This window comes from Ischnura elegans, chromosome 11, assembly GCF_921293095.1.
Source record: "Ischnura elegans chromosome 11, ioIscEleg1.1, whole genome shotgun sequence".
NCBI lineage: Eukaryota > Metazoa > Arthropoda > Insecta > Odonata > Coenagrionidae > Ischnura > Ischnura elegans.
Genome location: NC_060256.1, coordinates 59,202,983 through 59,230,384, shown reverse-complemented (window position 1 = coordinate 59,230,384; position 27,402 = coordinate 59,202,983). Strand labels below are relative to the sequence as shown.

Below are 27,402 nucleotides of genomic sequence, written 5' to 3'. Positions count from 1 at the left end.
ATCATGCATATTATGTTTACATTCCATTATGGCATTTCATATCTATCAAATCAAAATTGAATATACTTACTGTATTCGGAAATAATGGAAATAATAGGTGGTAAAAAATTGTTTCCTGCATAATGAACAGTAACTGGTTGCAGTGGCGTAGCTAGAAATTTCATTCTGGGGGGTCCAAAACCAGGGGGGGAAATTTTTTAAAAATAGGGTACTAAGTCATGGGTTTTAAATTAATTTTAACACTTTTTAAAATCGAAAAAACTTCATTTGTTAAGAAAATACTTTGTAAACTCATGATGTTTCTATAATTTATATTATTTTATGAAGGAAAATAATTGTGCTTTTATATTTCGGGGGGTCCGGACCCCCTCCCTGGCTACGCCACTGACTGGTTGTGCTGACTGTGTGATGACTTTTGTGCACAAATTGAAATTTTATGCAATAAATAGCAATTTTTTGTTACAGTTGGGCTTGAGTAGTCCTAGTGTACGGGTCCAAATTCCTCTATTCCTCAATGCGAAAGGGCGTATCTGTTTACGTGCGTGATCCAAGTTCCCTCCTCGAGACAAAAGACTGGCGCCGTCCGCCCGAATCTCTTGTTTGGCGCGTCGCAGGCCTCTTTTGTTCTCCTCGCTTTTGCGCTCCCTTTCTTCGTGCGGAGGCGACCTTCTCGCGGTTTACATTCCGTGCTTATTGGGCAAATAAATGCTCGTTCGGCGTTTCAGGTTCCATGGAAATGTAGGAGCGAAAGCCCGTGTCCCCGGGGACTAGACGTAATTGATTCCGTTGTTTGTTTGTGGATGGCACGATACCCAGCTTGTGGGATGAGATGGCACGCGTGGTAATAGAACGTGTTTCTGTCTCTTTCAGCCCTGAAGTCCCTTAAAGAGAATATGCATTTTGCGACTTTTTTATTCTTTAGTGTATGAAAAGTAGTTAAGAAAAAGGATATCCTTGAAAATTTTACGAAAATTACCTTGAAACTTTTACGATGCAACGAAGTCATCGTCGGTTAAAATGAATCACCATGTGAAAAAAGAAAAGTTTTCATACCTTCAACGCCCACGATAAAGGATTTCCACCGAGAGAGCTCTATTATTTGGAGTGGGACTCTCAATTCTATCCTATCCTGCAGAGGAGAATAAGATAATATAAATTAGAGAATGATTTCATTAATTGTGAATAATCTTCGTATATTCGGTTTTAATCGCATTAATGAGAACTCCGTTTGTAACGTCAGGGAGTTGGCAAGTGTACAGGGTAGTTTTTCAATACTTAAGTGACACGACTAAGGTTTTCCTTTTCAGTAGATAGTGAATTGTGCTACTGAAACAACTATTAACAGTAGCTCCAATTTGATGTATGATCAACCCTCATATTTTGGATTTAAAAAAATATTTCATAGTTGGAACTGTATAGCAATAAAAATTAGGTTCTTGCCCAGGAATGTAATTTATGAATTATCGTTTTGCAGTATTCTTACTTAATTTCAATTTTCCTTGGTGATATATGACGTTTAATAAACAATTAAATTTCCTCGAACAGATAATTAAAAGAAAATTATCTAGAGCCAACTACCCACGAAGGATTATTGAAGCAGGTCACATTTGAATAAGTAATATCATAGAGTAAGTATATACTGAAATATACTTACTCTATGGTAATACCAACCAGCCTTGATAATCCAGCGTTGGCGAAGATTAATTTATTTTACATACTATATTTGCTTTCATGAATTTATGATAAATATAATAGAATTTTTTAAATCTTGAACATCCCTTGGATTGTGGGTATTTTTGGGTCTTGTTTATTCAGATCATTGTCAGATTACAGAAACCGTCATGATAATATTCCTCAACCATCTCTTATTCTATTGTTCTCATTTTCTATACATGGCGATCTGAGCTAGATGGGTGCCATGATATTTACGGTGTCGTCTTCGTTAGTTATTTGCAGTCTCGTTTTTAACAACACGGAGGGGTCGAACGATCTTATGTAGCCGTCGACAGTTACGGTAATGTCTCGTAGGTATTTTATTTTACATATTGTGCTATTTAGGAATTTATTAGGAATATGATGAATGAACAAAATAGGCTGTGCATTCTAAGACAACTCTAGTCCAGTTAGCAAAATTCTGCTGCTGTCTTCTGATGAGAAAATTCTTCGAAGCTACCGATGGCGTCACTGCAACTTTTCCCCACGAATTTATGTTTCGCTCAGTGATATCCATTCACCATGTAATATCATTCATCCATATCATTGATGCAGATCCTTTCAAGGAGAATAATCAAAGCAACATGTGTAGTAGTCTCCTATTATATTCTTGAATATAATTAGTTGTTTCAGGTTTGACTTAATGGAATGTACTTGAAATAGTGAAAAGTGAAGAAAACTTTGTAATTCCACGTAAATATTAGATGTACTGCGTAGGTTTCGACCTCGCATTCCATCGTGTGGTACAGAGCACAAGTCTTCTGTAAATATTTATGTGGAATTACAAACTTTTATTTACTTTTCATTATATATTCTTGGAATTTCATCATTCCAAATTCCTGTAAAATAGACTTGTTCCATTATGGAAGTCGTTACTTCAATTTTCTCCTGGTTCTTCTCATTATTTCCATTGTTCTAACTCGAGAGCCCTTTGCTTCAAAAGTCGTGAAAAATAGAAAGTCCTTTAATATCCGACCTTGAAGGGTGTTGATCCTTGGGTTGGCTGAGTATCGTTAGGCTCATCCAGGGAGTTACTCTTGAAAGCATTAGCAACGTTGGTGCTGCTAATTACCATCACTGTTTTCAATTTAGCTCTCGAGATCTCCTTTGTGATCAAACGAGGCGTTCCTGGCGGCTTCTTGGAAGTTTGGAATGCAGAACAAGAGCTGTTGGGTAGTTAATACCTTCCATAAAAGCTAGTACTATCACAGTGCCGTCGCATTCGGCATCAGCAAATAGAACTCGAATTTTCAACGGCCGAGAATACACTGTTTAGCAAAGGGATTGGAATGAAAATTCACTCTATTGAATTATTTAAAAATTCCTTGATTTGATCGTCAATCGTAAATATTTGTGTAAAATATGTATTTTATTGGGTTTAACCCGGGTTTTGGATATAATTTCTTTTATTAAAAATACTGGGGTAACTGGACTAATGAAGATTTAGTCCGTGTATAGCGTCATAAATACTACTTTATATTGCGAGGAGAAAGTTAACTTTCGCATTTAACCCTGGATTTACTTTATATAGATACGATGTACTGGTATAACTATTTTTGCGTGTGATTAGCTTTACTCTCATCTTTTATTTGGACTGTTAACTTTCAGAATGTGTACGGTAATGTCCGATACAGTGATTAGGAACGTTTAGGAATGTTACAAGCATTTTCTGGCTTTTTTACGTATAGAATCCTGTTTTTGTCAAGGACTGAACTATCGTCTCGAAAAGACTCTTGTTTTATTCGGAATCCCAGTATACAAATTTCACAATATTCTAAAATTTCTTCTATTTTCTGTTATATTTCCACTAAAATATCCTTCCTGGTTATTTCCGAGGTAGTAATTTTTGTACGACTTTTAATGGTAATTGCAATTTACAGCATTAGTGTAGGTTTTTGATCTTTATCTCGCACAAGTCGATGAATACGATTTGTTTATGTGAAATCCCGGCTGCTTTCATGTAAAATGAAAAGCTCTTATTTTATGGAACGTGCGTACTTATTTTATCCACACATTCTTAAAAATATTACATAAATAACTTTCATATAAATTCAGAGGTAAGGAAAGAAAGGGATAGGAACATATAATGGAAAAAGGACGAGGACAACGGTGCTGTGGTAGGTGGAAAAAAGCCAGAAATCAGAGGGTAAAAATGCGGCCTGACAAATAACTTATGTATTCGACCGACTCGTTCTTGTGTACGAGTAATCATCGTGCTTTCATGGTTATCATGGCTATGAAAACAGCATAGTTTCATCTGAACCATCACGTTTTTAACCGCTGCTTTCAATAATAATAAATATAGTGTGCCAGTACACATTTTGATTAAAGCGGTCATCCGCGATATGCTGCGCAGGTGTACTTTATGAAAACGTTGTCTTCCTCATCACGCTTCCATTTTCCGGCCCTAGCACGATGGGAGGATATTGGATTTCGGGCAGATAATGCGGCCGAAAATAACTTTTTAAGCGGGCGAAAAGGCAGCAATTGGAGTTTTCGGGTCTTTTTATCTCATGGCCGGAAATCGATACTTAATCAAACTTCGGAAGTTGCCGTAGCGGAGGATAAGTTGGGCTCTTTTTTATCTCCTTGAATTCGTTGTCCAATGTTTTTTGGTCCTTGCACATCGGCTGATACGGAACGAATTTGGTTTTATAATGAGAACACCCTTGAACTTTTTCATTCGATCCGGGCGTTGTCAGATTAATTTGAGAACAAAGACCAAGGCATGTTCTCCGCCGAGGAGATGGAAGTGACTGCTGTCAGTTCGAATCGAAGCTACATTTGATCTAGCAGGGTGGTCCTTTAAAGTCACCAGCAGAACATCTCAAATGGATAATTAACGCTCAAATCGTGAGGAGGCACAACTGGCAAGGAGCGTCGGATTATCTCTTGTCAGAGACAGGATATCAACGGTTAAATGCAAGATTGATTTTCCGTACGTAGGCGTCGTCTTTTGTTTCTATATCCACGGTTAATGAGTTATGATTTTTGTATGGTTATCTTCGTTGTATTAATTTTTTTCATCTGTAAACCTGTGAAGGCATTTGTGTTACAACTTAGAAAACTTTCTTCACCTTCAGAGGAGAATTCATTGTTCAATACAGTTGGCATGTTGGTTGTTTTGGAATGAAGAAAGGAAAAGTAATAGAAGTTTTTGCAGATGAGGATGCATTTTCTATTCTACCAACCCCTTCCCATATATAATTCTTTCCGTAGTTTCAATGTAGATTTACCTGATACATTTCACTTCTCACCTCGGCCTGTACACCCTTTCCTCTATAAACTTCCCTTTTTAACACACAGTAAGGCTTATTCTATTTAATTATATTCAGAAACTCTATTCTCATCATCCTCATTTCTCGCCTGGTTTCTAATCTTCTCCCTAAACCACGAAAAGTTTTATTAATTGAAAAAACATGCGATAGTTGAAGAAATAGTTGTCGTGTTGAATTTCGGGAAAAGTTTTCCATGTTGAAAATATTCATCCACCTTGGAATATTTTGAACTAAAGTGAATGAGGAACCAACATGATAGACTAGTGTGGTGCTTCAGCGTGAATTATACCGTAACTGCCTTGAGGAAAAATTAATCGGAAGGCAGAAATTACAAATAAGAGGGTTGGGTTTAGAATTGCAATACTATTAAAATAAGCTCTTTAGGTCGAAGGGAAGGGTCTCGAAAGACTTTAGGTCTCAGGGATATTCTAAAAGAAGCCTTAATGCATACGAGTAATGCTATTTACGTTTTACGTGATGTAAAATTCTATCTTGCCCCTATGTGACCTCGCAGACATCAATTACCGCAGTGACATATTCTTTGGGTAGGAAGCGGACGGATTTTAACTCTCGGTTAAGTAGGAAGTAGTGTAGATAATTTGATGGTAATGCGTGGGTATGGGACTCAGAGCGCGGTTCAATGCCCCGATAGAAAGTGGCATATTGAGGTTATAGGTGCTCCGGGAAGCACTCTAATATCAGGATGAATACCCGCCGATGGAGCCATCAGCCAGCGATTTCCCAAGGCCTTACTTACCGATCGAGCGTGCTTCGGATGGCAACGCTGATGGAAGGAGTAATAATCGTATCCGTCGCGTGTACCCAATAGCTCGATATGGTATTCTTGATATTGTTTGGAAGAGGCATTGAAATTTTTTCCGCAGAATGTAGCGCGTGCGGCATTTCGTTATATTAGAAAGACGCTTTTGATAATTTTGTATATGGTATGGTGGTATGGTATTTGGAGGAGGCGACCGACAGCTGAGGTCATTTGCGCCATGAGGGAAGGGTAGGTAAGGAAGGGTGGAGAGAAACCTGGCGTCGGCATTAGCCTGCTCTTAACGAAAGGCGCCAAGAGGACCACGGCTTAACGTCCCATCCGACGGACGGAGTGTTGCGCTTTAAATGTCCTCCACACAACAGTCTAGCAGGGATCGGGCAGTCTCTGAAAATTCTCTGCCGCTGCCGGGATTTGAACCCGGGCCCACCCGGTGGGAAGCCAGCGCTAGCAAAATCTCATTGAAATGTCCTCCACACAACTGTCAAGCAGGGATCGGGCAGTCTCTGAAAATTCTCTACCGCTGCCGGGATTTGAACCCGGGCCCACCCGGTGGGAAGCCAATACTCTAGCAACCACATCAACCCGATCCCCCGAGAATTTTGTATCAATGTTGTTGTGTCTTGGTTACATTGCCCAAGAACGGACGGTTATATTTTCGTTATAGTAGAGGTAATGATTAAATATTTCACATGAAATGTTAACTTAATCTCAGTGGATTTTTCGCGCAGTAATATGTGCATTTTACTGTATTTCTGTAGCTCCAATGCTCGGCAAATCAACTTCTTGGTTTTGTTGCTATAAACGAGATAGGTTTTCCGTTAGAATTTTAGTTGGCAGCTGAAAAGATATTAGCACTAGTTTTACTCGAAATCGGTGTCTTTGGCTTTATGTTTCATAAGATTGACTTTGCGTGAGGAATTAGTTTGCAAGTGAGCATAACAGCGGATTCCCTTACAACTTCATTTTATATGAAATTGAAATACCCCGTAAATTTGAACTTTCATTTAAAATTTTTGTAAAGAGCCTCATGAAGCCCTCTTTTTTATGAGATGAAGTCTAAGGTAAATATAGGGAGAACCTTCTAAAACTCAGTGTGAATCATGTTTAGGACTTCAATATATTGTCCAGTTCCTTGACATATTCAAACGGCAAATAGATGTCTGCACTAGTTCAACTTCTCAGATCTTATACTCACTGCGTCATAAATATTTCTAGAAGATTCAAGTCCCTGTCCTCGCTAAGGATAATTCCATGTAAGGCAACGTTAGGGTTTTCTTTCCCTTAATGAGAACGGAGCTTCCCACGAAATTTGTAGCCCGGAATTACTTCTATGGAGCGGGAGTTAAGCCACTCAATATAATTTCTAATCGATTAATTTCTCATATCATTTTGGGACTCCATGACTTTCCTGAAGAAACACAAGGATTGGGTTGGTGTGGTGGATGGAGGGTTGACTTCCCACCTCGTGGGCTCGGGTTCAAATCCTGGCGGTGGCAGAAAATTTTCAGAGACTCCCTGATTGAATACTGTGTGGAGGACATTTTATTTGCAACACTCCGTCCGTCGGATGGGACGTCAAGCCGTGGTCCATTGGGAGCCTTTCGTTAAGGGCAGGCTAATACGACGCCAGGTTTCTCTTCACCTTTCCATCCGTACCCTTCCGTCATGGCGCAAATGGCCTCGGCTGTCTGTCGCCATCTACAAATACCATACCTGAAAAAAGATCTGGGTGTTGTTGGGGTGAATAGGATGAAATTCACTCTGGTTTTCAGTCGGGTGAGAGAATCCATCGTATTCATTTACGATACAAAATACGATGGATTCTCCCATCTGTTTGTGAACCCATGAAAGCCTTAAACCCACTATTTCCGGTTGGATTGTATGGAGGATTCCCTGAAAGCAATGGACGAACTTTATTTATTTATTTATTTATTTTATTTATTTATTTATTTTATTTATTTATTTATTTCAATAACCCCCGAAAACATCATAATGAAGCCTTTACATCGGGAGTTTAAACGATCAACAACAGACGATAACAAACGCCCATGTCCTGAAAGGGGGAACCTATCCAGGCGGGCCTCGAACTCGCGGCCTTCGGTATGGTAGGCGAGGACTTATCCCCGCCGCCACCGAGGCCGACAATGGCTTACGACTTGGTGCTATGTGTGTTGCGGCCAGCAAGGATAAAGTTTCGTTGCTGACAATGTAGCTAAGTGAATGTATATTCGATGAGCTTTCACGACGTGAAATTTATTTTGCCACTATTTTGATTTAATATATTTTTATGCTACAGAAGAATGATGAAAATCAAATGGATCGACCGAGTTAGTAACGAGGAAGTCCTAAGAAGGGTAGGAGAGGAGAGAAGCCTCATGAAAACCTTAATAAGAAGACGGAACAACCTTATAGGCCACATCTTGAGACATGATGGCCTGATGAAGACAATCGTCGAAGGACAGGTGGAAGGCAAGAATGGAAAAGGAAGACCTCGAACAAAATATATGGAACAAGTAAAGAGAGATGTGAAAGAGAAGAAATACGTAGGAGTGAAAAGATTAGCTGATAGGAGAACTGAGTGGAGAGCTGCGTCAAACCAATCCTAGGATTGTTGACCAGTGATGATGATATTTTTAAAGGAATTATTTGGGAGCATTATTTAAATGCTTTTTAATTAAATGGAAACGGATATGAGAACCTCAGAAAGAGAATTGCGTTAGCAAAGGAGGCGTTCATGAGCGGTAAGGAGCTTATGAGAGCATCGTTTTGTTAGAGTTTAAAGTAAACCCTGGGAGGAGACGCAGCTTCTAGATTAGATACAGAGGAGACGGAAGGAATGGATGAAGCGTGATCAGAACGGGTAGGGGATGTTGGGTATAGTGTAAAATGTTTGGTAAACAAGGGAGAGGAGGGAAGAAAATTGGATTTTTCGATAGGATGAAAGGGAGTAGGCCTTATTGTGAATTGAAGAGGGAAGTACATGAAGGAAGGGGGACTACCAGTATACATCGTAATATAATTAACGCAAACCTACCATTATCGGTGGAGTACTTTAATAATAATTCAATCTAATATTGCGTGGTTTTCAAAAAGAGATGCCATTCTTGACTATACATATTGAGCTATTTAAAGCTGTATTTCGTAATATGTACGATTTTATTCTCAAACAAGATAAAAATAAGATTTAAATCGATGTAATCAAGACCGGAAGAACGAAATTAACGGAGAAATAATTTATTAACTGGCTCATGGCAGTGGAGAACGGGCTATCTGAAGTCTTTCAAGTAGCCCAGTGGTCAGCGTAGTTCGGAGTTTTGTGGTTTAGGCAAAATCTCCCCTATCTCCTGTCCTGATTGATCGGACAAATGGTGCCATTTCCATCTGCTGCCTTTTCCAAAGGTTCTTAGGACCGCGAATTGAAGAAAGTCTCATTTTTAATGCTCCATAATTTCTAGTGCTCCACTAGTCAGTTGTTTTTAGTGATAACTATTTCGCTTGCAGTTCATTTAGCGCCGCGAGACATATACCTGGAAACTCCCCGTGCAGCGTGAAAGAAACTAATGTCGCTTTCGCAATATGGCAATGATCTTTCCTATAATAGAAGTGGTCTATTCTATATAACCCTGATTATTTCAAGATGATGGATTATTTTTCAAACAAGTCGCGCTTCCCGAAGAATGATCGGTCAAGCGGGAGTGATGCGCCATATTAAAAATACCTGCGATAATTATAATTGTGGTGTGGGAAATGCCGGGTAATTTCTTTTCCAATATTAGATTATTGCAGTTTATTTACGGTTTCCAAGTGTATTTGTATTGGATTCTAGCAGGCCACTCTGCGTTCCTCGGGTAGGGTAGTACCCAAAGAAATGGGAAACTAGGAACTTGGAATTTATGGTCACATGGCAGGATTTTTTGGAAGGAACAGAGCTGGTATTACGATGGTATACACATGTTACAGTAAAGAATGGAAAAAATTATTTTCGCATGCCTACCGCGCACGGGATCAGCTTATACCCCGCTCCACAACATTTATCGTTATGTGTGTCCGTGCGTGCGTAAACCAAAGACATTGAGTGAATGCGCACCCCAGCAAAAAGTTAGTGAAGAGTTCTCGGGATCGCCACCGGGTCAGGAACTCCATAGCTGCCAACGTTTCGATGTCCGACTCGGTCATCTTCCTCAGGGCTGTGAGTGCCCTGTCCATTAGCCGGGAAAGCACGAAATCTTTCTTCCCCAGCAAAAAGGTTTGCACCGAGAGGATAAATAGTCGAGTGCTGAATCCTTCGAGTTATATTTTCCCCATGAGCGTGCCTAGAGGTGTAGCTACCCGACGGGATCTCCAGCCACCGAAGTTGTATGACGTGACGTAATGAGCAGTAATGAGCAAAGGACACATCGGAAGTAGTGATACGGGCTTTGGTAGCATAAGATCCGCCTACTTTCTAACTTTGGTTCCAATCCTTGCAACAATATGGAAACGCATAGCGGACAGAAAAACAGACATCCTATTTTGTGTATACATAATATATATTGATAGAAGATTAGTAATAGCCCAGTCACCGGTGAAGCTCTTTAACTCTCCTCCGACCCTTTGCAATCTCCAGGGCCCTGCCCCATCGGTAAGATCAAATTGATGGAGGCGCATTCCGATTCTTTTTTTTTTTAAGCGCTCCGGAACGTTTTCCTTCTCGATTATAATTTTCGTCCTCCCCTTGCGCTGACACCCTCTTGCCTTATCGATTCCATCACGGGATTAATGGCTCGTGGGTTGACCGAGGAAAGGCGAAGACTCGAGTGGCGTGGCGGATGGAGGCGCAAAAAAAACAGCCTCATGTGCGACGTCTCCTGAGCGAAATGGTTCGGGAGGATTAATGGACCACCCTGTTGCTCCTTCCTCCTCGTACGCGATTCTGGTGCTCTAGAGCTGTGAATGAATCGTTCAATATGAGCGATTCACTAGAATATGGATTGTATCATAGTTCTCAATTCATACCATGCAAATTTTAAGTTCGGAATTGTAAGTAATTCTTCTTGTAGGGATCACTTATGTACTATTGAATTAAGTATGAAACGGATGCGGCAGTAGGGATCTCAGAAAGAGTATTGCGTTTGCAAAGGAGGCGTTCTTCAACAGTAAGGTGAATATAGGATGATCGTTCTGTAAGAGTTAAGAGAAATGTCTAGTGAAGGGTCTGATCTGTAGTGTAGCGCTTTACGGTGCGGAAACATAGACGCTTAGGATGGAGGGCGATAAAAAACTGGAGGCGTTTGAGATGTGGGTGTGGCGAAAAATTGAGAAGGTGAAGTGGACGGAGAGGAAGAGGAACGGCGCAGTGCTGGACAGGGTGGTTTAGGAGAGACAGCATTTATATTAGATATGGAGGAGGCAGAAGGAATGGATGAAACGTGTACATAGCGGAGATTGATTGTTGAACATAGTGTTAGAGGGTAGAATGTTTGGTAAAAGAGAGAGAGGAAGGAAGGCAATAGGAATTTTAGATGGAATGCAAGGAAATACGCCTTGATATGAATTTTAGAGGGAAGTCAACGGAGGGAGGTGAGGTTACCAGTAGACATCGTAATTTACTCCATGCAAACCTACCGTAATCGGTAGAGTACTCGAATAATTAAATTTAATATTGTATTATGTTAATAATTGCTTAAATCAATGATTGAACCATATTTTTCAATTGAAACAGTTCAAATTTTTAGTTCGAAATATTAAACTGCCACGCTGATTTTGAATTGTGTAACTATCATATGGCAGCAGCGGAGAAGGCAAGGATAGAGACTTTTGAAATGTGGTGCTACAGATGAATGATGGGGATCAAATGGATCGACCGAGTAAGGAATGAGGTTTTTTTCCTTCTCTGTGGATCTTTCGTAAGGAATGAGGTAGTCCTAAGAAGATTAGGAGAGAAGAAAAGTCTCATGAAAACCTTTATTAGAAGACGGAACGGCTTTATAGGCCATATCTTGAGACATGATGGCCTGCTGAAGGCAATCGTCGAGGGATAAGTAGATGGCAGGAACGGAAAAAGAAGGCCTCGAATGAAATATATGGAACAGGTAAAGAAGGATGTGGAAGAGAAGGGTTACTGAGGTGTGATTATCTGATAGGAGAATCGAGTGGAGAGGTGCCTCAAACCAATCTTGTCGTTGTTTTTCAGGTCAAATCAACAGTGGTCCTTTTACCTTGCTTTTCATTGGTTTTGAATGGCTAATACATTGGCTTCTGCTATCAATCGGTTTTTTTGACCGAAATCAAACACTTCAACCCAAATGGCATTCCTTAAAAAAACATAAATTTACTTCACACAATTTAGGATAAACTAAAGTTATATTTCAAAATATTTTGGGCGAAAGCAGAGGTTTTTTTTTTTCGCTGAAAATTATTGATTTCATATCTCATCATTCGGGAAAAATCGGTATACGAGAAGTTTATCTGAAAATGTAATGCATCATTGGAATAACAACTATGCATTAATCACTTCCAATTACATTTGTGTGTTCCGTTCAATACACTGAATCGTGGTTTGGTTTACTTGAATTCATTGAGAATGATTAAAAGAACCGAATCACTGTCACGAACGAAATCGCAGGAACAGTATCAACAACACGAATCGGAACTCCCAATTCTAGGGTACGTGATCCTGCCGTCTTCCCCTTTGCCTTTCATACCCGTCCGTTTAATCCGGGACACCGATCCGTCATGGTTGTCTCCATATTCTTTCTCCTAAGTGGCGCAGTTCCTTTTTCGTCCAAGTGGTGGGGATGGCGCAGCGATCACTTCGAAGATGGACTGTCGGTCCATTTGTTGCCTCTTATCTGTCGAGAATAAAGGGACCGCGATGGGCAGCCACAATTATTATTGTTTCGTGATTGATAATAACTCCGTTTCTCTCTTGGTGCGGTCATTGTTAAACTCTAACGCAGGTCAGCTGCGAACTCAATCAGGTCTTTATGGAGGAGGAACGTCGAATAAAATTCGTTTACATGGATACTTTCTTGCACGCGGATTCCCCAAACGCTGATTCCTAATGACGGTTTGCCAACCTATGCTTTGATTTTCCGAATGTGGTGTGATACTTCTTTTTAACGTAGTTTCCGTGAGATGACTGATATAAATTTGGGTAAAAGATCAAGGTGAAAAATCTCGCACTCTGTGCTTACTCCATCCTTCTTAATTTTGCTCAATCCCTGGACATAAATCTGTTCTTCATTCTTCCAACTCTAATTCATAACATTTCAACGGCATTATTCCATAGTGGTGCACAACCCTATTGTATAGGACCTTAATAAATTATATGTTGAATTCAGGCAGTCAAATTTCTCGATCATAAATTTCGTTTGTACGCATTTAAAATAATAGTTTTCTAATACCACAGTCATGCCCATTGAGACTCCTAAAAGGTTAGTTTTATATGTTTTTCTTGTGTTCGGATTTCGGTTCGTATTTCGATATTTTTTTCTGTACTGTTTCCGTGAGATGACTAATGTAAATTTGGGTAAAAGATCAGGTGAAAAATAGCTTTCTGTGGCGCGTATTCGACAAAAGCGGTGATATGGTGGAAATTCACCTACGCGCTCTGGGAAGCTGTACTTCCTTTATTTTTGTCTTGCTCCTGAGTTCTTTTTTTGGGGAAATTATTAGGTGATACTTTCGTGACGTATTACCAGTTTTAAACTTCATCGTATAACTTGATCATCTAGAATTTCTCAGGGTTCACTCATTAAGCCGGCCTTGTCAAAATTTTTCTGTATCTCCAATCTTTAAATTTCCCTTCGTTATATTTGAAATTGTATTTTAAAGTAATATCTGAGACTCGGAATCGTTTACGTTATCAAATTGTTAACATTGCTGGTGTTTAATGTTATCACATGTTCCGGAACCTGTCTCAGCTATTTTGAATTTCCGACATATTTCCACGTTTGATTGTAGTATTATGAATGTTCCAATTGGTGACTATCCATTATGCGTCACAGGGGGTGACTTCGATACCAAAGAGACATTCCATACCATTTCGAAACGAGACGGTGGCATTTCTCTGCCACGTGGCGTCACTGGTCTATTTCTGATAAGCTAGGAATTCTTTTTATTTCTCTTTTTCTGTTCCTTCTAGGCAACAAAGACGTAATCATTTCTTTCTCTCCAGAAATGTCAATAAAAGTTATCGCAGCTGACGGAAGCCGGAGCCTTTGAAAGCCTGCGGTATTTACTGAAGATTTTCATTGTCTTTTCATTTTATTCCCTGCTTCTCGGAATAGGTTTTTATCGTTATGTGTGCTTTTAAGTATAATCAGAGATCTGCCGTTATCTTTCCATTACTAACGCTGGTAAATCTAGTGCACATGAGTCATCCGATAGCGGCTTGTAGGGCCGAGGTTTGAATGCATTTGATTTGGGCATATTGGGAGTGGCGGTTGCTATGGTATTAGTTTAGTATTTACGTTCGTTTTATGTGTGGTGTCGGAAGTTGGCCCTCGGTGTGAGCTATTGGGCTCACGTCCGGGAATCTCTTTATTCGCTCATGGTTCACCTAATGTATTCCTTGAAGACCGAAGCTTTTTCTGCTGGATCCTACCGTGGAGATGGAATTTTTTCGACTTTTATGCTGCAAATTCCCGGGCATTCACAATCTCTTTCACCGATACAGTCTTCAGGCGCTGATTGAGGTTTTTATATAAGTCCTTTCAAGTTTAGTCCCTGTTTAGTCGTGCATACGTCCTTTCTTTTCCATTTGCGTGGTGGTGACGTCATAATCAAGCTTAGCCAATCATTTCTTTTCCGTCCGATTCAAAATCCCGGGAATCATTTTCTTTTTCTGTCTCATATTCTGCGCATGCTCAGAGTGTGTCATGGAAATCGAATAGAAAGAAAACTGTTGCTTGTAAATAGTGAATTAGAATGAGATGTTATTCATCAAACATTAAGTTCATGGATTACCTGGTATAATTGGTGAATTTTTCTTGATGTTCATGTCGAAATGTGTTAGAATTATTTAATATCGTTGACTTCATCCTATATATCGTTCACTTCTTAGAATAAAGTGATAAGTTCTGTGGTGATGTTGTCCTTATTGCCAGTTTTATAGAATATATAGGCGGTTTATTGAAGCTCATCTAATTGATGTCATTTGCATGGGTAGAAATTTATATCATCTTAAGATGTTACGCACAGCATTAAAATGACTTGATAACTATTCCTGTTGCCAATGATTCCCGCCCCAAGAACAATATTTCGCCAAGAATGCTTATGTTTATGACTGTATAACACTCTGTAAAACAAAACAAGTCCCCAGGGAACGGGTAAATGTCAGGGAATTGTTTAATTGCTACATTTTTTTTAAGTTTGGTCAGGGAATTGGACAGATTTCTTTTCCAGTCTCATATTCTGTGGATGCTAAGAGCATGTCATGGAAATCGAGTAGAAAGAAAACTCTAGCTTGTAAATAGTGATGTATTTTGCAATGTTATTCATGAAACATTAGGTTGAATGATTATATACTTTACCTAGTTGAATTTGTGGCTGATATTTATTGGTATTCATGTCGGAATGTGTTATATTATTTAATATCATTCACTTCATCTAGACTCTGAATTTGTTTACTGTTCGTCTAGTTCTCGCTGTAACTAGTATTTTTCACATTATAGACACACTAGTAATATTCGTGGTGACAACACTTGCTGAAATAACTTCCGGAAGTTGACAATCGGAAATGGCACGATGGTCGTGTAATTCCGGTTTGGAAAACAGCCCTAGTGACGCTTCCACTGAGGAATTTAGTGGTAATTCATCGATCCCGTGTTTCTAAAGGTCGGCATGGCATTTGTCGGTGGAGAAGAGAAGGTTATCCCTTTCTTTGGATGCGCGTTTGCGGCTCGGGCCGATGTAGGACTCAGGAATGGTTCGGTAGACGTGGCGTGGGTTTGGCGAAGACAGGAGATCGCTTGCTTCAACCGGAGATCGCTTGCTTCAACCGGAGCCAGTGTGATTGATGGTCGATTCCAAATCGTTTCTCGCGTCTCATCAGCTCCCGGTTTTTCTCGACGACCCCAGATCTTGATGATGTGTTCTCCGTCTTGTAATGCATTTTTTTTCTCATGCCTCGCGTTCCTGATAATGAGTTTTCAAAGGGTCGGCTGTTAATAGGAAACGGCCGATTGTTTGCGGGATGTCTGCTCCATCCCAGATGCCTGTCGTGAGCCTTCTGGCGCGAAAATTGCTCGCGGATCGTCATCTTTCTTTTTTTCCCGGAAGCTTTCGGAGATGATTGGTACGATGTCTATGGAGGTCGTTTTAAGAATGAGACAGTCTGGTGATTGGTATCATGTTAGGTGTGTTTATGCAGAACTTCATTTTAAGTTGTGGTCGAAGCTATTCTCATTCGCTTTCATCCTAAGTGAACATCCATAAATTTTCCTGAAATCATTCATTAAAATATTCATTCAGTCTTCTTTTCACCATAAATAGTGTATTTTTAACTTTTATTACTTGAGTGACTTATGGTGTTATTGAGGTTACAGTTATCATGGATTAACTGGGGCAGATGTTCGATGAGTTCGCGGTTATATTTTTATATTCAATCTTAGTCATCTATTTTACTTACAATTTGGTAATAGAATGAATCTTCAGCGGGAAAGGTTATTATTTTGAGCATGAAGGGGGAAAATATCTGTGTTTGCAAATATTTAGCAATACTTTATTTTATAATTGGCGATAGACGAGTAAGAAAACTTTTTTGTGATAAAAATATTAGTATGGCTACTTCAAGTGGTATTTCTTTCCCAGCAGTCCGTACGATCCTATGCGTTTGGAATCCTAGTATGCCGAATCTATAGGGCTTGTATCATCAGGTTTTAGGAGGAATAAACCAGCAAAACTTGATTTACAACTATTTAATTTCCACGTAGGGTTCAAAGGAGTTGTAGATGTTGAATAGGTCGAGTTTATTGAGGAGTAGTTGAGATAAAGTGATTGCTCTGTGAATTCTCCTGAGACATTATTCTTTTTTACGGCTTAAATTTAACCATCTATAGTTATTCAAAGTTATTGTGTACTGTCATCCAACCCTTCAAATTTCGAACTTGATGTGAAGTTTTCATTGCTCTTTTGTTCGTTTCTTAAATGTAACCGACTAGTTTTCTTGTTTGTTCGTTTGGCATTTTGTCATTCCCATCAATTTGATTGGTAATCAAGTTATACGTTTATGTCCTGTTTCTAAGCGTTGTACGTATTGGTTTTTGATAATTTATATTCACATTTTATTTAGGAATCTTATAAAGGCAGGTGTAAAATGTTTATCTTCCTTTATATTCTCTTTCAGTCTCTGAGGAGCGGGATAACATCCCATAATGTGTGTGCGATACGTACTTATTCCCGGTTATAACTCGCCATCACAAAACTTTGCTTCTTTCAATAAATTTTAACGAGTACTTTGTGTGAGAAAATATTTTTGTTCCTATTGTTCTAGCCCCAACGTTAATATATTTCACAGTATGTTTTTAGAGGATTAATAATTCTGAAGACATTAAATATCTCCTCTATTTTACATTTTACGGCGGAAATATTTATTGCTTCTCTTGCGAAGTTTCTTAAAATATTTTCTCTTTCTATTTTCAGGTAAGCAATCCGTTTGTGTGTTCAAGCGTCTTTACGTCGAGTGATTCAACATTCGTCCCAGAGGCCTTATCTGTGGTCAGTGAGTTTTCTTTCGTGGGATTCGATTCAAGTCTGCCGGGCAGGTTGTGGTTATTGATTATGTTCACCATTTTTCGCCCTTTGAGAGCGTCTATAATGCTTATGATGCGCAGTAATGCTCCCCCATCATAAAAGTTCTTTTTATGGCACTTTATGGAGTAATGGGTGCATTAACGGTGGTGAATACTTATGCTTTTAAATTGCAGGTGCCTCAGTTAGTGCCTTATCTTCCTGGAGATTAATAAAACTATGGTTTATTTTTATCTTTGGCGTCTAATGCTACTGTAGTGCGTATCTTCTTATTCAGCTCTTTTTTGGGCTATAAATTACTTACTTTGATGTTTCATGAATTAGTCTCTTATCAATGGCATGGTCTCACAATTGCTTTAGTGTATTCGAAGCTTATTTGTTTTTCGGTAGTAATCCGCCTTCACCCAACTGAGTTCCTATCAGTTAGATTTCAGTGATAACGCGATGTGGGAAAATTTTATTGTTCCAGTATATGTATTCCTTAAATTAGAATCGCGTATTCTTAGTGCCCAACGCTTTTTTAATGCTGTCACTCGATGTTATTAACTATGAAATTGAAAATACCTGTGAGAGTTTAATTAATACCGCCTGGGGTTTATCGTAGAATCAAATATGTGTCTGTAGTAGAAGAACCCAGCATCGCATAGCTCTATAATTTCCTGATTTTGATATTTTTATTTTAGATTTTGTGACGTTTTTACGTTAAAAGTTGGTTTTGATATTAATTTGCAAAAATTGCAAAAAACAAGCGAAATAGCGTGTCATAAAGGATTTATTATCCAACTTTTGTCTCGCAAATCGTGAGCGGCTAGCAAAGGTTAGTGAACGGCTCGCAAAGGTTAGTGAACGGCTCTAGTAGAATAGTGTCACCATAGCATTAGAGAGCACGGTTTGGAATGCTAATAAATGTTTTTGCCTCCTTATTATTCAATGTTTTCAATCATGTGTTCACTGTCGTCCCAATTTAATCGTATCCTATGCTCTGGTTAAGAGATTTAAAAACGTAATTTTCCGTAACTTTTAAAAATGTTTAAAGCACGACTCCTGTTGGCATTGATAGTTACGAATTGGAATGACCGGATTAAACTAAAAATTTAATGCGGTTGGCACATAAACATATCCGTCTGTCTAAGGGAGAATAAGACTTTCAACGCGTAATGATTGAAATTCCTTTATATTTCCAACGCAAAATTGCTTGTCAGTAGGATTATCGTCCAACTTTGCTGTCGCAAATGTCCTCAGAATCGAGAACAGATCTAGGAGAATAAGGCTAATTGCATTAAGGAGGGTGTCATCGTGACATTGTGGGTTATTAGGGTTGGAAGCCTCCTCAGACGTGGTAAGCCGTTTTCCCCCTCCAAGGGACGCGTCCGTTCATTGGCTGAGCGTTGACACCACCGGTGGGTGGGGTGAGGCAGTGGGTGGTTTGGGACCACCTCTGGCAACTAATCCCCTTTGTCTTAACCCTTTCCTTTGCGGAACTTTGGTCCGAGTCGCACGCAAGGGGTCACAGCGAGGACAAAGTATGGAAAGGTTTCGATATGTGAGAAATTTGATGTATCGGGTGGTAGCAATCGATATGGCCCACGTATCTGCATCTACATAATACCCCGCAAGCTGCCTAAAAGGCGTGTACAGGGGGTGATAGGACACCAGCCGTCTACACCCAAGAAGGAGGTGCTCTAAGGAAATTACGACTAGCATTTATTAAAGTCCTTTAGTGCCGGGGGCAAAACAAATTCCTACTTCTATCCGTTTGGAAAAAAATCTCTCGCTTCTAATAATATTCGGACCAGAAAATATAGTGGGGCACTAATAATATGTTCTCCGTGACGCTCTTAAAGATATCCATTCTCAATCGTTCAAGCACTCTAAGCCATGCGCGCAGCCTCCGAGTGTCCAGCGGCTCTAAGCCTAATTCGCATTACATTTGGGTAACTCTGTCTGTACGCCCGTAGCAGTTTTTTACGAACCGCGCAGCCTTTCTTTTTATTTTATTCAGAGAAACCCGGCGTCGGCATTAACCTGCTCATAACGAAGGGAGCCGAGTGAACTACAGTCAAAACCTTCCCATGCAAAGGACGGAATGTTGCGCTTGAAATGTCCACCACACAACATTAAAGGAGGAATTGGGTAGTCTCTAAAAATTCTATGCCATCGATGGGATTTGAACCCGTGCCTACGGGGTGGGAAGCTACCACACCAATGCTATCCCCCCGTTTTACTGGTACTGCTCAAAATAAAACTACGATTTTAATTTATTTTCACGCTATACGTTTCGCCCATCCCCCAGTCGCGCACATGGGGTCACAGCCCTTGTCTTCTGTGCGTGTCTCCCTCGCCCCCATCACAGTGTTGGTAATGTGGCAATTTCGCCGCCAAGTTTAGAGGGTGGATGGCGTGCGGGGGTCTCCGGCATGGGGGTTATTTATACGGCTTCGCAAGCCCTCTCTCTCTCTCCCTCGAGCGAAAGTTTGTGCAATTTCTCCCGTCTCCATGTCACCCCTTTTGCCCCAACCCCTATCCGGAATTGTAGCATCTAACGATCCTGCAACTGTAGCTGTGACAAAAGGCTAGTGCAAACGATTTCAATTGCGAGACCTCTGAGGACTCCTTAAAAAAAACGGGAATTACTCGTACATCACCCGGATCCTAAAATTTTCATTGAATTGCTCGTGAATATTTGGTAAACTAAACTGCTAAGAAGATTCATGAATTGCGTTATCCTTCCTTATAATTGGAAGAAACGCGATAGAAATTTAAAAAGTTATCCTATACTTATTCTAGCATTTTGTATTTTTACTTTTGTTGTTACTCTTGGACGGTTCGAATGCATATAAGCGAAGGGAACGGAGGGTTAACGTTAGTTATTTCAATTAAAAATTTCAATTGTTTCATACCTCTTATTTCTTTTGTCTTGTCTTCGGCCCTTGGCATTAATGTCATCCATGACGACGGAAATAGGGTTATTTAAATTATTTACGGGAACGCCCCGTGGTTTGCTCTATTCTTACAGGCCACCTTATTTAATCCGTCATATTAAATTTCCTGGTTACATTTCATGCTTTAAAGCTTGGCTCTCCATCTTCTCGCGAAATGGATCTCGTATTCAACACTACAGCTTATGAATCATACGATTTATGAATTATACGATTAAGTAACGTACTTATTACTTCAAATTTGTAACTATTTCTTTTTTAAAATTCGAATCGAGAGCCCGTTCATATCAAGTTACTGTCTGTAAAAAAAAACAAATACTCGAGTTTGAGGAGCTCTAGCGTCTAAACGAAGCAATCGATTTCAATGCAATAAAAAGCATACGAAAGAAAATTTAGTTCTACGTTATATCATGTACTTTAAAAATTCTTCGGCTCAATAGTATTTCCTGTACTTAATTTTTTCTCAAAAAAGTACCCGTTTTTTGCGCGTAAAATCAATGTGCCCAACTTTGAGCGCTTGGCATTTCCGTAGATTCCGTTCCTATAACTTGCGATTTTGATATAAAGAAGCCACATCTATTACTAGCAGTTTGCCGAAAACAAATTTTTTTATACCACAAAAATTAACTGAGTTGTTGTAAACAACGCAAACCTCTGCTAACTTCGAAACCAGTGAGTCAATTGAAAATTGAAAAAGTAGTCTGTGAAATTATGAGTTAGTGATATTCAAATACTTAATATTCAATATTTGCTTTGTTGAATGTTCTTTTACTAATTCCCAGGCATGGAATTTATCAACTCCCAATTTTTACATAGTTTTTCGGGACATAAGAGTACCGCGTGATGTAAAACTACCCTTTTCAAGATTTTCTTTCACCATTTGGTTATTAACGCATTTTCGGTGCATGCAGCCTCTCTGTCAAGAAGAAAATGAATGAAGTTATGGTTCAGTGGGTGCTGCCATTAGATTGGGTAAAGTGCAAATGTTACCGCTGAGCATTTTCACTCTCCGTAGTGGCGCGACCATTAGGACGGGGCAATCTGTTATATTTGCGTGTCGGGCTATGGGTATGGTTATGCCGTCACCGCGGGTATGTTGTAATTAGAAGTTATGAGGGAAATGCAGTCTCCCACAAATGGCCACTGTCTTTTTACCATAATGGCTATCCATGTTATTATTAAAATCTCTTAAATGTTGCGGCATCAAACATATTGTATGAAATATTGATTATGAGAGTATTTAATCACGAGTAATTATATTTTATTATCATTAGAATTTTTATTGGGGTGTGCTGTAATTAGTGAGCTATTAAGTGTTGGAGGAATTTCATGAAAACCATGATCTATTATTATTTCCATAATTGTCTGACGTTCGGAGACGATAAATTGAGTATTATTTGCGATCACGTTGTAATATTGATGGGGCTCTCAAATATATATTCCAGCTCCTGCGTTTTTTTATGTTTAAAACTTATACAAATTAATTTTAACGAAAAAACTGCGTTAAACGAACGAACGGACGAACACTACAGTTAAGAATTTTGTTCCTCAATATGATTTTTGCCTCTTTGGCAAAACCTCATAGATAAATATTCCTCGCAGTTTAAATTTTCCAATTGAAAATTATTGAAGCAGAATTGCTAATTGTTGTTTGTCTAGTTTTAACTTGGATTCATATTTTTTTATTTATTTTATCGACTGCTTGTGTATACTTTTCCTTGCATTCTGTATTCAATCCAGCCACTACATAGGCCACCACGAAATGTTAATAGAAGGCTGAGTACTTGGTTATTATTTTTCATTGAAGATCCTAGGTTTTTGTTTGCATGCGGCGCAAAGTTGCAGAGCTTGTTTTATTTCAATTAATATTTTTCCATATGCTAATTTCAAATGTTTGTGCATGTTTTCCATTTTTCCAAAATGAATTATATCTCGAGATATATATTCTTTGCAGTTAAAATTTTCCCATCGGTGAAATTGCTACGAAATCGTGTGCGAAAATAGTTGGCGATGAGATTTAAAAAATAATCGAGGAAGTCTGATGATGCTATCTCAGAGGGTCACAAGGGATCTGTGTTTAGGAGTCTAAAACTTATAATATTATGAAATACTATGTCTTTTGTAGTGCTCCTTTAAGTATAATTCCATGATATATGGGTAATATTCTTTTTACCCTCGCTGTGTATTTGTCACAATTTTATATGGCACACAATTTTATCTTCAGAACTGCGTCCTTATTATTAGTTTACTTTTCCTCATGGACTCATGCACTGTCCGTACCTTTAATTTTCCTCAGCCTGACGTACACTTCATTTTATTGAAATCCGGCCCCTAACGGGAATAGCTGCGAAGGAATAAGAAGAATACACACATCGCCTTATTTATCCCGATTTTGCGTTTGCCGAGAGAGGAGTTATTGCGCTCAAGGTCTTTTGAAAGCCTTTATGCCGTACGAGTATTGAAGGGGGCCACAGCCCAGCGACGTTCGATAGCTCATAATCAAAGTTCATGGTGTACAGCCCGTGGTAGAATGAAACATTGGAAGGAATATATCGGAGATGGAATCTCTCTCGCTTTTGAGGCCTTGAATCCATATGTGAACTATCTTTCTTTAACGAGAATGACGTTCGATTATTGTAGGCCTGGAGAAAACATGTATTTCAGTTTTATTGCTAGTGGCTGTCCAAAGCAGAAGGGCAGAGAGATGTTCGCTGTTGACGAAGTCGTAGTTGAAATAGTGTGTGTCTATTGCATCAACTTAAATTAGCATAACTTAGTATTTCTTTGGAATGGAGTATTAATGAAGAGCATCGGCTGGTTCGTAATAACTTAATGCAGTTTAAATTGGCTGAGCTTAGGTAATCATTAAATGAGAAAAACTCAACCATTTTCTATCTATCCAAAGATGGGCAATAGAGCGGTGCCTATCGCTCGTGGCTGTCGAAAGTTTTTTCTGTAGATGTTATAGCTAATTTGCGGTCCGTTCTGTGATTTGTGGAATACGTAGCATGTATTGTTTTCAGTTGTAATAAGCCAAGTTAAGTTGTTTCGAACAGAGCTTTACATGTAGCCGTTTATATAATTTTGGATATCGGAGATCCGCATTGTTACACAAATATAAATCGTAATTAGTTACATAACAAGGTATTGAGATTGCTGCAGTGATGAGCTGCGATACATATTTCTCCGTGGTAATTTTATTCATCGTGGAATAGCTTTGCGGCTTAGCTTTAATCTCAGGGCCGAATCTTGTTTTATGCGCATTTTAGTTAAGCCATTTTGTGTCTGGGATACACTTAATCAGACGTACCTCGTTGGAGTTGTTGGATACTGCAAGATACCTTAATTTTATTGTCTCATGTGCCATTTTTACTCCGTGATTTTATTATTGCTTGCGCCTTTTGTTCCCTTTGAATTTTTGAAAAAAACCGGATACGTTTTATTCGATGGATTGTGTATGAAAACTATGCGGTGTTGTTTTTTCCTCCTTCAATAATTTTCCATTTATCCAACAAGTAATGGAATAGACCTTTTCATCCAGATTTGTATTCGTTAGCGGGATTGTATGAGGAATAAAGGAATTTTTGAGGGCGTTAACAATATCCCTCCAAAGCGAACGGCACGTTTTTTTTTATAATTAAATTGGCATCTTAGGGCTTCGACTTCGCGTCCCATCAAAGTCCACCTGTAAAAAATATTACGGTTTTCGTTCCCTTTATTATTGAATCATTAACTTTATGTAATACTGCTGTAATGAGTGACAACTTGATTGTAATAATTTTATCGAGGACTTGGCACGTTTTTGTGTTTTCTTTGCTATCAGGCAGTGCCCAGAAACTGGATGATTCAATCAATATATTTTTAATTGGCTCTTTACCAGCTATGTGAGCCGAAATCAGCGCCATTTTTTTATTAGATCATCCATATACTAAAATTTGCACTCATGTGACGAGCCAAAAAATTACTGTTGTCATAGTTTTTCAGGTATAGTGAGCATTAAATCTCTCTTTTTGTTAAAATAATGTAAATTCATCATTTATCATTTTACTCTGCTTAGACAAGTGTAGCCAGAGAGCCCTTATAAAACTGTGGATGATCCGTAGCATTGTATCATGTTATTGATGAATAAATTGAAATGTTCCACTTTTTTTGTACAATTAATGAGGCGACTAGTTTTGATTCCGTGATTTATTTTCGAGTCGAAACTTTCTCTAAGAAATTAGTCTAAAACAGATTCGAGTATGGCACAGAGTATCCAAACTAGTCTTCTCATTTAATCTTATAAAAGAGAAGTGGATAATCGAAATTCATTCGACGAGGCATGGTGGAACAGTTCCACCCCAAGACCTTGCTATCTTCACGTTATAAAGCGCGGAAAGTCTATTTTTGTGGCCGTCATTCGATGAGGCACATCTACATCTACATCTCATCTACATTATACCCCCTAAGCCAACTTAAAAGGCGTGTGACAGGGAGTGTGAGGACACCAGCTGTATGCATATAGAAATCAAATGCTTAAACAAGATAACGACTTGCATTTATTTAAGTCCTTTATGGTTCGGGGAAAAAACGAATTCATGTACCTATCTGTTCGAAAAAATATCTCTCCTAATTTATTGATTCTGTCGGACCTGGAAATGTAGTGGGGCCCTAATTTGATGTTCTCCGTGTCGCTCATGAAGATGTCCATTCGTAAATGCTCAAGCAATCTAAGCCTAGCGCCTCCGAGTCTCTAGCTGCTTCCAGCCTAATTCGCTTAACAACTAGAAGAGGTAACCTGTACATTTTCGTAAAATATACGTATACTTCGTATCTCGGACCAGCCTCCTTAAGGTCACCGTCGTCAGCGTCGAGCATATCAGTGGATTACCCGAGAGATGATGGCGGAATGCAATCAGGGAAGCGACCGAGTATTAACATCCGCGATGGTGCATGGGTAATGGATAGTGAATTCAAGTATCGAAATGCTCCGGAACAGTGCATCGCGTGCACACCCTTAATTACAATCCCGGATAGGGAAGGAAATTGCAGCCGGGAGAGAGATATGCCGTGCATCGGGGAAATTGCAGCCTCGGTCAGCCGCCGTGGGCATTCGTGTTGCCAGTCTTTCGCAAGGACCGTCTCTCTCCGACGGTCTGTTTCCGTGTCGGGAAAGCGAATAAGAAGAAGCACCCGCGTCCACCGAGTCGAAATTAACTTCCGCCCTTCGGAGAGTGGACGTATTGACATGCGAGCTTGCTGGACATGCAAGCTCACTCGAGCAAATATGAGATCTCGATCGGAGGCATAATATCCTCGTGTTCCTCTGACGGGGAACTTCGGGCTTCGACTATGGTGAGGTCTGACTGGATGGAGGAAACTTGATGGAATAAATGCTCGTATTTTTAACCGTAAATAGTTGAAAACGGTCAAGATCGTGAAATAAATCCAACTGCCCGTGATTAACTTTCTGGGGATTCATTTGGATGAAGAAATTAGAAACTAACTGGAATGGCCGGCCTCGGTGGCGGCCTTTCCTGCCGCGCAAGAGGTCGCGAATTCGAGTTCCGCCGGGGTAAGTTGCCGTTATCCAGGGCATTATTCGTCAAAGTGTGATTTTTAAGTGGAAAACTCCGATATAAAAGGCCAATGATGCTGTTTTCGGAGGTATAGAAATAAATAAACAATATATGGACGACTTTCCACTATTTACGGGGTTACAGAAGACTGTGAAATTCATCTGCTAGTTTTTTTTATTGTGGCTATAAAGTGGTGTGGTCGTTGAATTCCTGGGTCGATAATTGAGCTAGTTGATATTCAAAATGATGGGAAGAGTACAAACCATGTATTTTTCGGACACTAAATTTAAAAGTACAAAGCTTAGGCAATTGAAGAGTCTGATGCAGAGCATTGCTTTACGGTGAGGAAACATGGACACTGAGAAAATAAGTCGAAAAAGTGGGGAGGAGTTCGAGATGTGGGTGCTATGGAGACCTTAAATGGTGCCTGCTACGTCATCAAATTAATAAAATCGAGATCAGTTGGTGTCTTGCAATATTGTGAGTATTAGAAGGATTAATCATAAGAATCATGGGCAGGGTATGAGGATTTTGGATATTAACCTCCCGAGAAAGTAAAAACTACGTCAAACATTTGAAATTAGGGCGGGGATATATTTTCAGGAATAAGAGAGAACTCTTCGGCTATATATTGTAGCTATGAGCTGATACTTTAAAATACATTGTTTAAAAAGTATTTGTTGCTTATCTGTGCCACGATTCCTCAGAGCTAACTTAATGCTTAGGAGAAATGAAATAGCGATGATTTTACTGTTTCATGCTGTTCCATAAGGAATAGATGTATGATATTGTAAAAAAATATTTGTTTTATTCCCATCAGTTTCACACGCACGTCAATATTAAGACTGTATTATAGCAATTCAAATGAAAAGTCTGATAAATTAATTGTCCGTCTAGGATACATTAACCAGACGTTATAATGTTGTTATATTTATACATTTTAGATTATATTAAATAATGTGTTCAACTCCTCTTTAATGTGCATTGGATTTAACAAGCACAGTAAGAATTATTTTCTTATGGAAATACTCAATTATTCAAAACTAATTATTACGAAATTATTTAGCTTTGCCTGATATTCCAGTAATTTTCATGCAATGTCCCGCGATGTCAGAGTGTAAATGGAGAGAGAAATGAATTAATCGTTGAAAGAAAGTGTTATATAGTACGAAATACAAGTTGTGTCGTACCACCGTAGTGTTGTGTAATGCGGCCTTCGTCATGGCTTTAATAGGCTTCTACATTTCTTTATAAATCATCTATCACTAAGGGTTACGTGATCGGTATCGACTCATCCACGTTAAGATAAGCCAGTTCAAGCTAATGGAGGAAATATAAAATTATTTATATCTCTGCCTGAGAATCCAAGAATTTTCATGCAGTAAGCATACCCGCAAACT

The 27,402-nt window shown here is 39.2% G+C and overlaps 1 protein-coding gene across 3 annotated transcripts in view; it reads left to right on the top strand.

The window, feature by feature from the left end:
- Positions 1-27,402, top strand: part of LOC124168455 (serine/threonine-protein kinase 24) — a 528,029-nt gene that overhangs the window by 213,907 nt on the left and 286,720 nt on the right. Inside the window, exon 1 of one of the 3 annotated variants that reach the window (XM_046546714.1) lies at positions 14,256-14,450. The exons of the other annotated variants lie outside the window; for them this stretch is intronic. Coding sequence (XP_046402670.1) covers positions 14,367-14,450 — 84 coding nt within the window. The 5' untranslated portion in view covers positions 14,256-14,366. Of the gene's footprint in view, positions 1-14,255; positions 14,451-27,402 lie in introns of those variants that run through there. 3 annotated transcript variants of the gene reach the window in all.